At 41.2% G+C, this 15,961-nt stretch overlaps 1 protein-coding gene and 1 non-coding gene across 7 annotated transcripts in view; one reads left to right on the forward strand and one right to left on the reverse strand.

The window, feature by feature from the left end:
* Positions 1 to 15,961, reverse strand: part of NPNT (nephronectin) — an 82,494-nt gene that overhangs the window by 10,594 nt on the left and 55,939 nt on the right. For all 6 annotated transcript variants that reach the window (XM_008267522.5, XM_002717182.6, XM_008267523.5 and 3 more), the window contains 2 exons: positions 2,764 to 2,850; positions 2,183 to 2,281 (listed from right to left, as the gene is read on the reverse strand). In XM_008267522.5, coding sequence (XP_008265744.1) covers positions 2,183 to 2,281; positions 2,764 to 2,850 — 186 coding nt within the window. The remainder of the gene's footprint in view (positions 1 to 2,182; positions 2,282 to 2,763; positions 2,851 to 15,961) is intronic.
* Positions 12,786 to 12,892, forward strand: LOC127483323 (U6 spliceosomal RNA). The gene has a single exon (XR_007909521.2). It is a non-coding gene; the product is annotated as a U6 spliceosomal RNA (small nuclear RNA).

A 15,961-nucleotide genomic window follows, 5' to 3' on the forward strand; every position in this document is an offset into this window, starting at 1 on the left:
GTATGCATCCCTAACCTAGCTTTTATGATGTTGGCCACGCCAGCACACACAATCACTTTCCCTTCCAGCTCTGAATCAACTAGTTAGGTCAACGTGTCTTCCATATCTAAGTTCAATACCACGGGGCTGGGAAAACTTAAACCAGCCCCAGAAAAGCATCCTCCAGGGGCCAGAGCCAATCATCAGGAGTCATCAGTCACCCAAGCAGCAACCACTTCCTTTCCATCTGTTCTGCACTGAAACAGCCCAACGACCATCCCAAATGTGTTTTTTTTTTTCTTTCTTTTTGTCTATCACCCTAATTTCCAACCCTCTTCCATTTATCCACCAAAAGTTCAAGGGGAATTTGGGTCACAAAAATTTATGTATAATAAAAAATGTTGAAGAAGTCCTAAATTGTTCTAAAGTATAGCGTTCAAATTCTAAAAATCAAATATATTACACAGACTATCAGCATATAAATAAAATATATTTGTCTGAATTTAGCTTGAATTTGCTCCCCAATGCACCTTACCTGAAAGAGTTATTCATTATGATTGTAAAGATTGTTCACCATTCTATCACACACGACTGCCAGAGTCGTGTAGCAAACTGCACCAGGTCAGCAGGCAGTCAAATCTACAGACCTGGGATCTGCTGCACACTGCCACATAACTGAGGCCGGACCGTGGGACAGTGACAAATGCAGAACAATGCTGCAGATGTTCTGGGGGTCAAATTGCCGAGGAAGCTGCCTGGGTGGTACAGAGACCTGGACATAAAGTCAGAAATTCTACCTCTATCTAGCTCTGTGGCATGAACATCTCTGAGCACCCATAATTCCTCTGTGAAATAAAGACAATATTAACCACTCACAGGATGGACAAAGGATTCAATAAATTAATGAGATGATGAATGAGTTAGGACTACAGCATTTACTAAATTTATGTTGTTTTTCTCTCTTATTCACATACAGTTGTGACAAAAATAGCACTGTCCTGTTCAGAGGTAACCTTAAATAGGAGAGTATTTAAGAATGAAAGCCAACATACTTTGTCTAGGGTGTTAAGTGATATTTCCCCTTCAAACTAAAAAAATCTAAAAACTCAAAGAAATTTTAGTTTATTGAATACTCATATTTTTAAACTTTACCTAAAATGTTTATTTTTTAAATTTTATATTGCATTCTTAGAGGATCTCATGAATACGTTTTAGACACATTTTTTAATAACTTGATACTCAAAATGTACACTGAGGACCAGCACCGTAAAATGTACACTGAGGACCAGCACCGTAAGTATCTCCAGGGATCCTGTTAGAAACACACAGAATCTGCATGGGACAAGACCCTAGTTGATTTGTGTGCACACTAAAGTTTGAAAAACACTCCTTTTTCAAGTTAACTTTTATGTTCTGTGTTTTATCTATACCCAAGGCACAGTATTTAAGAAATAAGCTTTTAAAATAAATGAAATAATACACCTTTTCTTCACATCTTCTATCTTTTATTCTTATAATCTAATATCAAGAGTACAAAAAAAGGAGAAAGATAAATCAAACTCCTCACTGTTGCATTCAGTTGGCCAAGGGGAAGAAAACAACAACGTGTAGCTTTGCCTCCTGAAACTAGAGGACAAAACACCTTGAAAGTCCTGAAACTTGAGATTAAGAGGGACTGTCTAATCTAAAAATCACCCCAGGGGACTATGTCCAAATCCACCTTTCTAGTATCCTCTAGTTAAATAAGTGCTGGTAACATGGCTATTTTTGCCTGTATCCAATTTACAGTGCATTTTTTTTTTTTGTCAGACTGATAATCACAACTTTATAGAACCTTCCACAGGGACCACTAGCATGGTTGATATAACAACATGTCATCTCCTTCATTCCTGGGAATAACTTGAGAAGTCTATACCAGAATGAGTTTAAATGTTTAATTTACCAAAGTTTTGAGAGAAATTAGCTGGCCTTTTAATTAAGTACTTGTCTCCCATAATAGAATATTAGTTGAGACCTAACAAATTTGACTCACTTCCAAAAAAAAAAAAAAGAAAGAAAAATGCTAGGCATGTTTTTTTATTCTGACCTTCTTCATTAAGGAAGCACAGAGACACCCTATAGTATACTTGATTCGTAGAACTTGCTCCTCAGGAGGACTGAACTGAACTGTGTACCAGAAAGAGTCAGATGACAATGGCTTTACCTGCAGGGTCCCTGATGGGTTCCCAGTGCAAGTCATTTTCTTTTTCCCTGATCCATCCACAGAGTCCATGGTCAAAATTACAACTGTGTATCAGAACACCTACAAAGAAATGACCAGAAAGAAGAGTAGATCACAGTCAATGGACAGAAACAGATCTGTAAACTCGGAGCATCTGCACAAGTGTTCTCTCCTACCCACACTTAACTATCCCCCCAAAACTTCTTTCCGTGAGATCAAAAGGAAGTCACATGAATACTTTCTCAGCATAATTGTGCCTGTAGAATCAGCTGTAAAAATAGAACAGAGGTGTTGCCAAATGATGACCCTGTTACACTGTCACTTGTAAAATACGATTTCCTTCTCACAATATAAATACTATTTTAATACCTTTTTAAAAAGAAAATGATGATTCATAATTACTTCTGCTCAACTGCTTTAACTACAATGGAAACTGAGTTATCAAAAAAGATGCAGCATTTTCCCAAATGATACCAAACGATGTACAATTTAAAAGTCATTTTCAGGAAATGGAGGAAAATAAATGAAGACATCTTAACAGTACTAGGAGCGCAAGTGTCTACCTGGATCGTCCTTGGCTTCGTCGTCTGCACTGACTCCTCTTTCTATTTCAAATATTTCAAAGAGATCATTTGAAGGCTGCCGTGGAACTGGAAAAGAAAGAATTTCAATGTATTGGTTTGTTTATGAGGTATTGAGGCATTACTTTTTTTTCTCTTTTTTTAATACACATAGAAATAGATTTATTTTAAGGAAGTGGGCCATGTGGTGGTATTACTTTTAACAATGGGCAAGGGGAAAAACTGAGGCGTTTCACTCCTCTGAAACAACCCGAAATCCATAACTACATCTCACATGAAAATTCATGTTGTTCTGCAGCGATTTATATTGTAACATTGATCTCAGTGTGATTCAAAAAATAATTTTCAAAAGTTTCTAAAATTCAACATGAAAATAGTGCAAAAGTCTTCATCTGTAAAATACACTTTAAAAGAACTTTCAAGTTCTACCAAAACGTTCATCTCTCTGCAAGTCTAAAATCCACCTCCATGAAAGGTACATTGGTGGCCGGCGCCGCGGCTCACTAGGCTAATCCTCTGCCTTGCGGCGCCGGCACACCAGGTTCTAGTCCCGGTCGGGGCGCCGGATTCTGTCCCGGTTGCCCCTCTTCCAGGCCAGCTCTCTGCTGTGGCCAGGGTGCAGTGGAGGATGGCCCAAGTCCTTGGGCCCTGCACCCCATGGGAGACCAGGAGAAGTACCTGGCTCCTGCCATCGGATCTGCGTGGTGCGCCAGTCGCAGCGCGCCTGCCGTGGCAGCCATTGGAGGGTGAACCAACGGCAAAGGAAGACCTTTCTCTCTCTCTCTCTCTCTCACTGTCCACTCTGCCTATCAAAAAAAAAAAAAAAAAAAAAAAAAAAAAAAGGTACATTGGTATTTACTTTAAGACTGTTGCAACAGCCAACGCATGCCTGCAACTGTAGGGTACAGTTTGGTTTTGGAACCACAGCATCTATTCCCCTCCAATGAGCCCTGTCCACTGTTGCATTCTAATAGATATTTCTTACCATGCATCCTTCATTTAAGCAGGTGCCCTGGCTCCTCTAAAACTAAATCCAAACTTGTTGGTGCAGCATCTGCAATCCTCCCACCAAGATATACAACCCTGTCCAAACAGAACATTCATTCTCACGACTCCAAGTCCAGCGCTCTCTTGTCTGCTAATTAACCTGCCAAACATCCCGTCTTCAAGGCCCAGCGTAAATGCCACTGCCTCCGTGACAATCCTCATGCTCCAGGCGGCTCCTTTCCTTCCCTTGTGCTCTGACAGCTCATGTTTACACACCTCTGTTGCATGCTTTCATAAAGAAGTGTGGTTATCCACACACACACATGTGCCAGTCCCTGAGCTCCTAGGGGGCATCGGTCACATCTTATCCATGTAGCATTTCCAGGGCTTGACCTGGTGACAAGCACTCAAGAAGTGTTTACGGAGTGAATGCAAAGATCTGCTCAGGAACCCATGCATTCTGTCAACACTTTTCTGCAAATGACACAACTGGGACAGAGCTTAAAAACCCATTTCAAAAATAACTGATGCATTTAAATCATCTATTTCTTCATGCAATGCCCATCTGCCAACCAAATGCTGGGCACTGTGATAGCACCGTGGAGACAGGGTGAATGGGGTGAACCAGTCTAACATGGCCCCGATTCTAATTCTAGTGGGAGAAGCAGACACTAAACATGGAGATAAATGAGCCTGGTAATTCTAATTCTGAAAAGGGCCTAGAAGGAAAAATGCCAGAAGCCATCCTGAACAGTAACTGGGTTGGAATGTGCTGGAGTGGTGGTGGTGGTAAGAGGAATTGCTGGCCAAAGGCCAAGGAATACTCCCTGCTCTTTGCCAGAACGTCCATTAATTAGTTCTATTTATATAAGGCAGGGAGTGAGACATGTAGAATACCACGGAACACACATCATTCAAGAGGGTACACTTTTCAGTGATGGCTCCTGTTATTTTTAGCAAAATTTTTAAATTAAGTCACAATCTAATAATATTTGTACTAACTGTTTCTAGCTTACCGCTACTGATTTGTTTTCTTTTTATTTCAAAGAATCAAGCCATGAAGCCCCCTCCCTTCTCACAGGGACAGGGATAGAAGAAGCTGGGACAGATGACAGACGACACGTGGGACTCAACCTGATCAGCAACATCATCCAGTTACATCTTCCCCTTCCTCTGGAGGCCTGAGAAGGGGCTGCTCTGCTGGTTACTGGAAATATGGCAAAACTGTAGGCAAGCGTGCACCAATTCCCATGACACAGAGCTATAAACACTCTACTCAACAATTCCGCTTTTGTTCCCTTCTCTTGTGGTAACCTAAATTATCTGTGAAGTGGGGTAGCTCAACTTTTGCAGGACCGTATTACAGGGAAGGAATGACACTTTTTTCAGCTCCTCGTTGTCACCCAATGAAAGATTGTCAAATGGCAAATTGAGTCAGGGAGACGAGGGTGGATAACGCAGTTCCCTGGCATCAGGGGCCTGTTTTTCTAAAGTGCAGTCAAGGAGGTTTTCTCTGGGGAAGCAACACTTAAACTGAGGCAGGGCAGGCATGTGGCACGCAGGGGTCAGGACACCTGCAGCTTACATCCGAGTCCTCACTCTGCTCTCAATCCTGGCTCCCTGTTAACGCGCACCCTGGGAGGCGGCAGGTGGTGGCTCAGGTACTTGGGTTCTTGCCACCACATGGGAGACCTGGGTTGAGTTCTAGGCTCCTGGCTTTGGCCGAGGCTAACCCCAGCTGCTGCAGGCATTTAGGGAGTAAACCAGCAGGAGGAAGATCTATCTCTCTTTCAAATTTAAAAGAGACACTAAATAAAAAGACAAACAAATAAAATAAGCTGAAAGGGGAAGAATGCGGAATTTTCCAAGCAGAAAGCCTGGAGTTAGAGTAGGGGGAAGGGGGCTTGTGGGCAGCAGTTACAAAGAATGGAGTTGGAATATTTAGAGAAAGAAATTGGTGGTGGCTAGAAGACACTTAGAAATGGAGAAAGCAGCCCGAGATGAGGTTTAAGAGAAAGGAAGAGATGAGATCATCCATTTATAAAAGAGCAACCCAAAGAATTAGTCACTTAACCACCTGCAAAGCATCAGCTGTTCATTAGTATTTGAGGCACTTGGCTTCAGGAACGATTGAGCTTAGCATCGGGCGATCCTGCACACCTTCATGTACCTCGCTGGGAAATGTCCCAGGGAATGCAGCGACCTGAAATGCTGAAATGCTGAGCAGCTGTCGGGTCTCACAGTGCTGGGGCTCTGCTCTGTGACATTTCACAACTATTTAACGAATTCTCCTTCCTCACACATACCACTACAAGTTAAGAGCATCCTATTGAAGCGTCGAGAGAAGGTACACTACCCACTCCCTGGAGTATTTCAGTTTATGTGAAAACATAAAGTGAAGGAAGTTGTGGAAAAAATCACTCAAGTAGTATCAGCTTATCATCTCAAGATAAACAAAAGGGACAAGAGAAAGAGTGACGGGGCTGCCGTTGTGGCCGGGGTCAAGCAAACGATGGCAATAACAGCAAGAGATTTCAGTTTATGTCCCAGTCGCTTCACTTCTGATCCAGCTCCTTGCTAAGGCACCTGGGAAAGCAGTAGAAGATGGCCCAAGTGCTTGGGCTCCTGCACCCACATGGGAGAGTTGGATGGAATTCCAGGCTCCTGGCTTACACACTCTAACAACACATGGCCCTGCCCCAGTGTTACAGTCATTTTGGAGAGTAAACCTGCAGATGGAGGACCTCTGTCTGTCTGTCTCTCTTTTTCTCTCCGTCTGTAACTCTGCCTTTCAAATAAATAAATCAATCTTTAAAAATAAGAGTGAAATACATGAAAAAAGAGTGAAAATCAGTATACCAAAATGCTGGTAGTGGTGGGCTAAGCATTGAAAATTAAAGTGATTTTTTTTTACTTCTTGATTCATTTTATCTTTTGTAATTCTGTATTTTAAAGATTGTTTATAAAAAGAAACAAATTTAATTATGTAAAAGCTTACCTAAAACATCTGAAGAAAAAAGTTCTGTGAGAGTATATATTATAGAGGAACTGTATGACTGTTATTTGTATTTTGATTACTTAAAGAGAACTTTAAGAAGTCAATGTAAATATTATCATACATACCTCCACTGCCCACTTCTTGCAAAGAGTAACTGTAGCAAAATAGAAGCATTATTTGCTCAAGATAGGTTTGCAGATTCTGTCTCCGTTCTAAGTCTGTTCTCATGACATTGCCCAGGCCAGTTCTGGCGTTTCTTGCTGGACTAAGAGATTAAAGATAACACTGTTTTACATTCTTCCTATGCTTGGGGGTCTAGTTTGTTGAAGAGAATGGAACGCAGTAACTCTCTTAATATTCTGAAGGTTCATTCTGGTAGAAGACAGAAATTTTTAGAGAGCACAGGTTTGAGGGTGGGAATGGATGACAAAGATTATAGGAAGTACTTGCTCCCTTCCTCTCCCTCCAGAGGCAGGATATATGGATTTTAGCTTTAAATGACCAAAAAAAAGTAAAAGGCCTGAAAATAGATTTCTGCAATTTCTTTACTCTTATTCTTGAAAATTCTTAACCACCTATTGATGACTGGTGAAAAGAAAAGGGTTTCGGCTGGCGCTGCGGCTCACTAGGCTAATCCTTCGCCTTGTGGAGACGGCACACTGGGTTCTAGTCCCGGTCGGGGCGCCGGATTCTGTCCTGGTTGCCCCTCTTCCAGGCCAGCTCTCTGCTGTGGCCAGGGAGTGCAGTGGAGGATGGGCCAAGTGCTTGGGCCCTGCACCCCATGGGAGACCAGGAGAAGCACCTGGCTCCTGGCTCCTGCCATCGGATCAGCGCGGTGCGCCGGCCGTGGCGGCCATTGGAGGGTGAACCAACGGCAAGGGAAGACCTTTCTCTCTGTCTCTGTCTCTCTCACTGTCCACTCTGCCAGAAAGAAAGACAGAAAGAAAGACAGAAAGAAAGGAAGAAAGGGAGAAAGGGAGAACGGGAGATAGGGAGAAGGGGAGAAAGAAAAGGGTTTCTACATTCCATAGAAATAAGACTTTGCCAAAGCTCTAACCTCATGGGAAGAATTTACAATGTTCAAAAGCTCTCTTTGGACTGACAGTCCAGAGCAGAACTGGAAAAATCCTATCTGGTGAAAGGCGGAACACAGACATGGCTCCTCAGTTCCTGGACCCACCTAGCGCTCCTTTCTGTTGCATGCACCTTTAATGAAGCTGCAGAACAACTCTCTGGAGAAACCCAGGGGAAGGGAATCTCTGAATGGTGCTTCTCTTCTAACAAGACTGTAAGGATCACAAACACCTGCTAGAGTACAGCCAAAGCCCACCTCCTGTAGGGAACGGATGTCAACATGCTCAGGCCCAAAGAATCTATTTAAAGGGAGAAAAACAGCTGTATTTCTAATATTATTCATCCAATCTCTCATGCGAGTTCCCCATCTACACAGATTCACCTTTAAAAAGGCTATTGTCATTTCTGCATTAAAGAGATTGAGTGGATGTAGTCGCTATTTTAACATCACAATGGTTTAACTTGGTACTATAAACACCTAAGTAAAATCTAATATTCCAATTATCTGGCAACATGCAAGGGAGACTCATATATAAAGTAGCAAGTTTCTGTTTTCATTTTCTCTGCTCACATAATGGCTCACACTGACAAATCAACTCACTTTAAAGGGATCTATGTAGCGAAAAATAATGTTAAAATTGTAAGAAACCATAATAAAAAAGCATCTGAAAAATATAAACTCAGAACTAGAACATTGGGCTTTTTATGAATTAAGTAGGAAATTCTATTATTACTGTATAAGTGAATTCAACAGCAGCACTAGTAACAGCTAATAAGTATTACATTCTTATTTTGTGGTTAAGAGTCTTATATGCACCCTCCCATCTAATTCTCACAACAGTCCAATGAAGTAGATACTACCATTATCCCTGACTTACAGAAGAGGAAACAAAGGAATAGAAAGAGTTAATAGCATGCTCCAAATCACAATTTTAATTTGAACTCTCTGGGAAAAATGTGCATGTAACTTAAAAAATCTGACTTTTGATTTGGGTCACATTCAACAAGAACTCCATTTATACTTTCCAGAGTAGACTGTTTTTTCTTTAGCAGCCAGTATGGGATCCAATTAAAATATAAATCAAAAATTTTGAAAACTTTCAGAATTCACTGTACTGGATTCTGACCTGTAAGCAGCTACAACTCACTCCTGGAAAACATGAGCAAAAATTTAATCTTCGGGGAGGTATCAGACATCTCCCTGGGTCTCTGTAGGCCTTACTGTTTACTGGAGAGCAAACTAGTTTGAAGACCTTTTCACCCCTCAGCAGAAACAATTTTTTACTCATCATCACACAGAATGAGAAAAAGAGACCATCCTATTTCCATGACTAAGAGCAAGTTGGAACAAGCCACAGAATCCGTAAAATGTGTAAAAGGGGAACGAGGGAAAGAAACTCAGGACAAAATGCAGCAAAGCAGCAATCAGTGAAAATTAATAAGCTTCTTCTTATTGCTTGGTGCTCTGGAACTGCAACATAGCCTTTTACTGTACAGCAAGAGAGAGTGATGAGGTTCCTCCTGGGGTATGGGCACTCATAGGAGCACCTGATACATACTAATCACATTATATCCTATAATCTTGCTGCTACAACACCTTTCCTGTTTATTTTATATGACCCAGGTGGACAGATGTCCAGACACAAGTGCTCTATTTTCAGCATCCTACATCTGGCCAAACCTGTCTCCATTCAGTGCGTGCTTCTGCTGGGTTTAGCTGCCACCGTGGTAAAGACAGCCATGCTCCCAAAGAGTGGTCCACAGATCAATAGCTTTACCCGTGAGCTTGTTACAAACGTAGAATCTTAGGTCCTACCTCGGGCCCACCAAATCAGCATCTTGGTTTTAACCACCTTCTTGTGTGATGTGTATACTCATTAAAGACCAAGACTTTCCCCTACAGAGTCTGATTTAGTAAATATGTTGTAGGGATTAGGATTCCACATCTTAAATAAGCATCCCAGGTCATTCCAATTCAAACAGGCTTCTGAAAAAGACTTTGGAGGGGAAAAATATTTGCCAGCTGGTACAAGTGATACTACACTCCTTGTGGTAATTAAGAATTTCCTAGCTAGAACTGGACATATCTGACATCCTCAATTGCAAAGAAAATTTTGAAAGGATAAAAATAAAAGTCATTAAAACTTTTACTGAATTTCCGGCCGGCGCCGCGGCTCACTAGGCTAATCCTCCGCCTAGCGGTGCCGGCACACCGGGTTCTAATCCCGGTCGGGGCGCTGGATTCTGTCCCGGTTGCCCCTCTTCCAGGCCAGCCCTCTGCTGTGGCCAGGGAGTGCAGTGGAGGATGGCCCAGGTGCTTGGGCCCTGCACCCCATGGGAGACCAGGAAAAGCACCTGGCTCCTGGCTCCTGCCATCAGATCAGCGCGGTGTGCCGGCCGCAGCGCGCTGGCCGCGGCGGCCATTGGAGGGTGAACCAACAGCAAAGGAAGACCTTTCTCTCTGTCTCTCTCTCTCACTGTCCACTCTGCCTGTCAAAAAAAAAAAAAAAAAAAAAAAACTTTTACTGAATTTTGAAAAACCAGTATGTCAACATAAAATTAACATGATTAAGGGACCAACATTGTGGTGCAACAGATTAGCTACCACTTTCAACACCGGCATTCCATATTAGAGAGTTGGTTGGGGTCTAGCTGCTCTGCTTCCTGTCCAGTTCTCTGCTAATGTGACTGGGAAGGCAGTGAAAGACAGCCCGAGTACTTGGAAGACTCTGTCGGAGTTCCGGGCTTCTGACTTCTGCCTGGCCCAGACCTAGATGTTGGGGGCCCTCTGGGGAGTGAACCAGTGGAGGGAAGGAAGATTTCTCTCTTTTCCTCTCCCCCCCCATCTCTTTTTCTCTCTCTGTGTCAAAAAATTTTTAAAAATTTAAGTTAACAAAATTAAGGATCAAAATTCCCCAGGGCACCTCTTCAAAACACACAACTCACTTTTCCACCATTTGAGAGCATGGGATTCCACTGTCACTGCCTACTCTAAGGAAACATTGTATAACAAATTACTGCTTGCTGTAACAATGGGGAGAAAAAGTTTAAAAATTACTGCTTGAGGGTTACAAAATTAAATAACTAAAATTAAATAAATAATAATTAAACCTACCCAAAATATCATAAACTAGATAACATATCCATGGTTACTATTTCAGTCTTTTTATATACATACATACTTACGCAGATGTGTATTTTGTATGTTTGTTGTCAAATGGTATACATAGTTCTATGACTTTTTCATTTAGCATTTTTATGCATGTCTATTTCCCCAAGTTATTAAATATTTTTCAGAACACACCACTGTTAATAGTTGAATAATATTTCATTTATTATATTGCTAAACCAGAATATATTTTCCCCAAACTCCCATTACTTTGGCTTCTATGTAAGTTTTTTTTTTTAGAAAACTTTTATTTAATAAATACAAATTTTGAAAGTACAACTTTTGGATTATAGCAGCTTTTCCTCCCATAACCACCCTCCCACCCTCAAACCATCCCATCTCCTACTCCCTCTCCCATCTCCGACTCTTCATTAAGATTAATTTTTAACTATCTTTATATACCGAAGGTCAACTTAGTATATACTAAGATTTCAACAGCTTGCACCCACACAGACACACAAAGTATAAAGTATGTTTGAAGACTAGTTTTACCGTTAATTCTCATAGTACAACACATTAAGGACAGAGGTACTACATGGGGAGCAAGTGTACAGTGACTCCTGTTGTTGATTTAACAATTGGCACTCCTATTTATGGTGCCAGTAATCACCCGAGACTCTTGTCATGGACTTCTGCATAGTTTTTCTCTTATTTTCTCTGCCCTGAAATAACTCTGACCATCTCTGACACCAGCTTTTCGTCTTTGGTTCTTGGTCTCCAACTTTGTAGAAATTCCCTGCAGCATACTCTGGCGCCCATGCGGCATACTGCTGCTGAAGTCTGCTTTTCTGGCTCTCAGTCTGCCCAGTACCCTTCGGCCCCCCCAGCCCCCATCCATCTCACTAGGCTATTTTGGAACACAAGATCAACCAACCCATTAGTCTCAAAAAAACATGCAATGAGAGCTAATTAGTGAGGGCAACAAGGTTTTGTGAAGAGTGATTTTCAGGCTCTTTAGTTCAGCACAGCCTGGCCTGAAATCGGCTGCACTGAACTCTAATCCCAAGAGTTAAATAATCCCATGGTTAAATCCACTCGGGAAATGTTGCACATCACTCGTATATGCCTCTCCTAGAGATTTATAATGACCCTTAGCACATTAAAGTATTAAGAAGTCTTACAGTTAACAAAACTACTTAACACAGCTAAACCTAGGATTTCTCAAATACATTTGACCTCAGAACATTTTTCGGCATACAGTTGCAATAATAGGACAGAGAACGAATGTCCCTGAAACACACTGAGTGAAACACTTAGTCTGTCCCATTCATGAAAGAATAACAATCCCACATTGTCTTAGAGGACTTTAATGCTGCTCAGATAATGCCCATAGCAGTAGCCCTGAAAATGTACTTGATTATATTTACAGTCACATGATCTAAAAGAATTAGAATTCCTCAAATTAAAATAATTTTTAAAATATGCTCTTAGAAGGACTGGCACTATGGCATAGCAGGTAAAACCACCGCTTGCAGTGCTGGCATCCCATATAGGTGCCGGTTCGACACTTGGCTGCTCCACTTCTGATCCAGCTTTCTGCTGTGTCCTGCGAAGCAACAGAAAATGGCCCAAGTCCTTGGGCCCCTGTACCTCTGTGGGAAGACCCAGAAAAAACTGGTTCCTGGCTCTGGCTGTTGAAGCCAATTGGGGAGTGAAGCAGCAGATGGAAGACCTCTCTCTGTCTCTCTCTCTCTCTCTCTCTCTCTCTCTGCCTCTCTTTCTATCTCTGTGTAACTCTGACTTTCAAATAAATAAAAAATATTTTAAAAAATATATGCTCTTAGGTCTCCAGCAGCACAAAAACTAAAATTGGAATGATACAGAGATTAGAATGGCCCCTGCACAAGGAAGACGTGCAAATTTGTGAAGCGCTCCATATAAAAAATATGCTTAATATTTCAAATCACACATGAAAGATTGTTTCCTTAACACTTACTCTAGAAATCCTCCCCATTGTGGTTGTTTACAGTAAATAAATATAGTAAGTAGTGTTTCACCTATCTTAGTAATAATTCACAAATGCTTTTACCTGTCTTTGAAGCCAATCTGTGCCAAAGGAAGGCTATTTTACAGATGAGAAAACTGAGGTAGAAAGCATAGTAGCTAGGCCAAAGTCACATAACTCATAAGTAATGGTGGTGAGAACCAAAACCATGTCTTCTGATCGAATGTATTCTATCCTTAAGAGTAATTAAAAACTCTCAACTCCAAATGCTTCCACCCTATTTTTATATTCCCTTTATGGGTCTTTTGTTATTTCTCAACATTATTCTTAAAACTTGTAAGTATATTAGGCTTTGACTTTTCTAGAGAACGTGTATTTTCAATGGCTTTCATCAGCCATATCAGGATAAGAGAAAGGCCTTGATCATTTGGGGAAGAACTATCAGATTCAACAGGTGAAATGTAGCTAGTTTACGTACATGAAGGATTACTTACAGAGAATGAAAAGAAACTGCACCCGGTGTAAAATTCCATTTCACTCCATTCAACAAATATCTTGGAGTGCTTTTATGTACAGGCACTGTGTGACCATTTGAAGGAAAATTCCTAGGGATTAAATGACTGCCCACAAATCTGCACTATAACACACTTCGTGACAGAGGCCAATGATTTAGCTTACAAAACATGAACCAAACAAAATAAAAACACTCCCTTTGTGATCAGTATCAGGTCAGATCTGACTATTAAGTATCTTTTGATCCCACTGTTTTAAGACCGATTTGAAAAGCAAAGAATGTTCAAAGGGCACAGCCAAAAATTGCTAGGTGGGTTGAAAGACAGTGTTTCTAAGAAAAGAATACTAAAACATAAATTGCTGAGCCCAAAGAAGAAACAGTTGAGTCACTTCCAGAAAGTATTCCTTGAGTACATGGAATACAGGATCTGGGGACTCTGTTCATTACCTTAAGTGTCTGACAATATTTAAAAGTATACGTGGTAGTTTCATGTTTCATGAACTTAGACCAAACATAAGGAAGAACGTCCCGATAGTAGAATGAGTTATTGGAAGGGATTTAATCATTTTTAGAGATACTGGGGATCATTTGGGATGATTTAAAAAGAGACCTTGGAGTAGGCACTTGGTGCAGTGATTAAGACACTGTCACGTGGGATATCTGTAACTCTTATCAGAGTGCCTGGGTTTGAATCTCAGCTAGGTTTCCGATTTTGGCTTCCTGTTAGTACACATGCTGGCAGGCAGTAGGTGACAGCTCAAATACTGGATCCTTGCCACCTATGTGAGAGACTGATCGGGTGCTAGGCTTCCAGCTTTGGCCTGGGCCAACCCTGGATATTGTGGGCATTTGGGGAGTAAACCAACAAAAGGAACACCTCTCTGTGTGTCTGCCTCTTGTCTCTCTGCCTTTCAAGGAAAGAAACAAATAGAAGTTAAAAATACATAAATAAATAGACCTCTTAAGAATAGTGCATTTCCTTGATGTGAATGGAATGGGAAGAGGGGGTGGGAGATGGGAGGGGTGCGAATGGGAGGGAAATTATGGAGGGGGAAAGCCACTGTAATCCATAAACTGTACCTTGGAAATTTACATTTACTAAATAAAAGTTAAAAAAAAAAACTCAAAAAAAATAGTGCATTTGAATACTTAATTAATGGCGATTTAGAAAAAAATATTTAGGCCTCAAATTCAAATGTCAAAAGATTGTAACTATTACATCCAACCACTTGAAGTTTAAGTAACTTTGTTTACTGTTTTGTACCCCTTTTTTTTTTAAGATTTATTTTTATTTATTTGAAAGTCAGAGTTACACACAGAGAGAAGGAGAGGCAGAGACAGAGAGAGAAAGGTCTTCCATCTGCTGGTTCACTCCCCAATTGGCCTCAACGGCCAGAGCTGCACCAATCCAAAGCCAGGAGCCAGGAGCTTGTTCCGGATCTCCCACATGGGTGCAGGGGCCCAAGGACTTGGGCCATTTTCTACTGCTTTCCCAGGCCATAGCATACAGCTGGATAGGAAGTGGAGCAGCTGGGACTCAAACCAGCACCCATCTGGGACGCCAGCACTGCGGGCAGCGGCTTTACCTGCTACACCACAGTGCTGGCCCCTCTACCCCTTTCTTTGTGAGAATAGTAAAAGGACAAAAATCTCCAGTGTAAATGGTACATTATACCTTCAGAAAGCATGTTTTAAGGGACTGTTTCTTAAGTCTTTCTTGCACTAAGAAAGTTGTATGCCTTAAAGCAGGTCAACTTTTAAATAACAAAAGCATCAAGTAAAAATTATTTAAGTAGTTTCAAGAGTTATGAAATACAAGGGGTCTTCAGAAAAAAAATGGTATTATGAAAATCCTATGCACGGATTTCAAAATTCTTTTGTGCCAAAATAAACTTTTAAACATTTTATTTGTTTGAAAGGCAGAGAAAGACAGCATGTAGCATGTTCCCATCTGCTACTTCATTCCCCAAATGTCCTCAATATCTGGGGCTGGGCCAGGTTTGGAGGTAGGAGTCAGGAATCTAATCCAGGTCTGACATGTGAGGTACACAAACCAAGTACATGAGCCATCGCCATTGTCTGCATTAACTAGAGGCTAGAATCAGGAGCTGGTGCCAGGAATTGAACCCAGGCAGTCCCACATGTGATACAGGCATCTTAATGAGCATCTTAACTGCTAGGCTAAATATCTGCCCCAAATAAACTTATCTTTAAATTTCAGTTTTCCAGGAACACTTCAATATCCCCTAATACATGTTTTGGATATATTATCTCTGAAATGATAATAAGTTCCCTTTTTGTTAACATTAATGCATTTCACTGTGGGACAATCAACATGGAATGGTTAACACTGTTCTAAAATCCATATTCCACAAGTCATCTGGCTAAGGGACTTTGGACTTGAACTTTCGGGAAGAGATGACTTAGGCCAGGATGGAGAATGGGAAAAGGAGGTAGGTTGGCATGGAGATGGTGAGAAGGGATCACATTTTA

Source organism: Oryctolagus cuniculus, chromosome 8 (assembly GCF_051225735.1).
Source record: "Oryctolagus cuniculus isolate XC-2025 breed Fujian yellow rabbit chromosome 8, ASM5122573v1, whole genome shotgun sequence".
NCBI lineage: Eukaryota > Metazoa > Chordata > Mammalia > Lagomorpha > Leporidae > Oryctolagus > Oryctolagus cuniculus.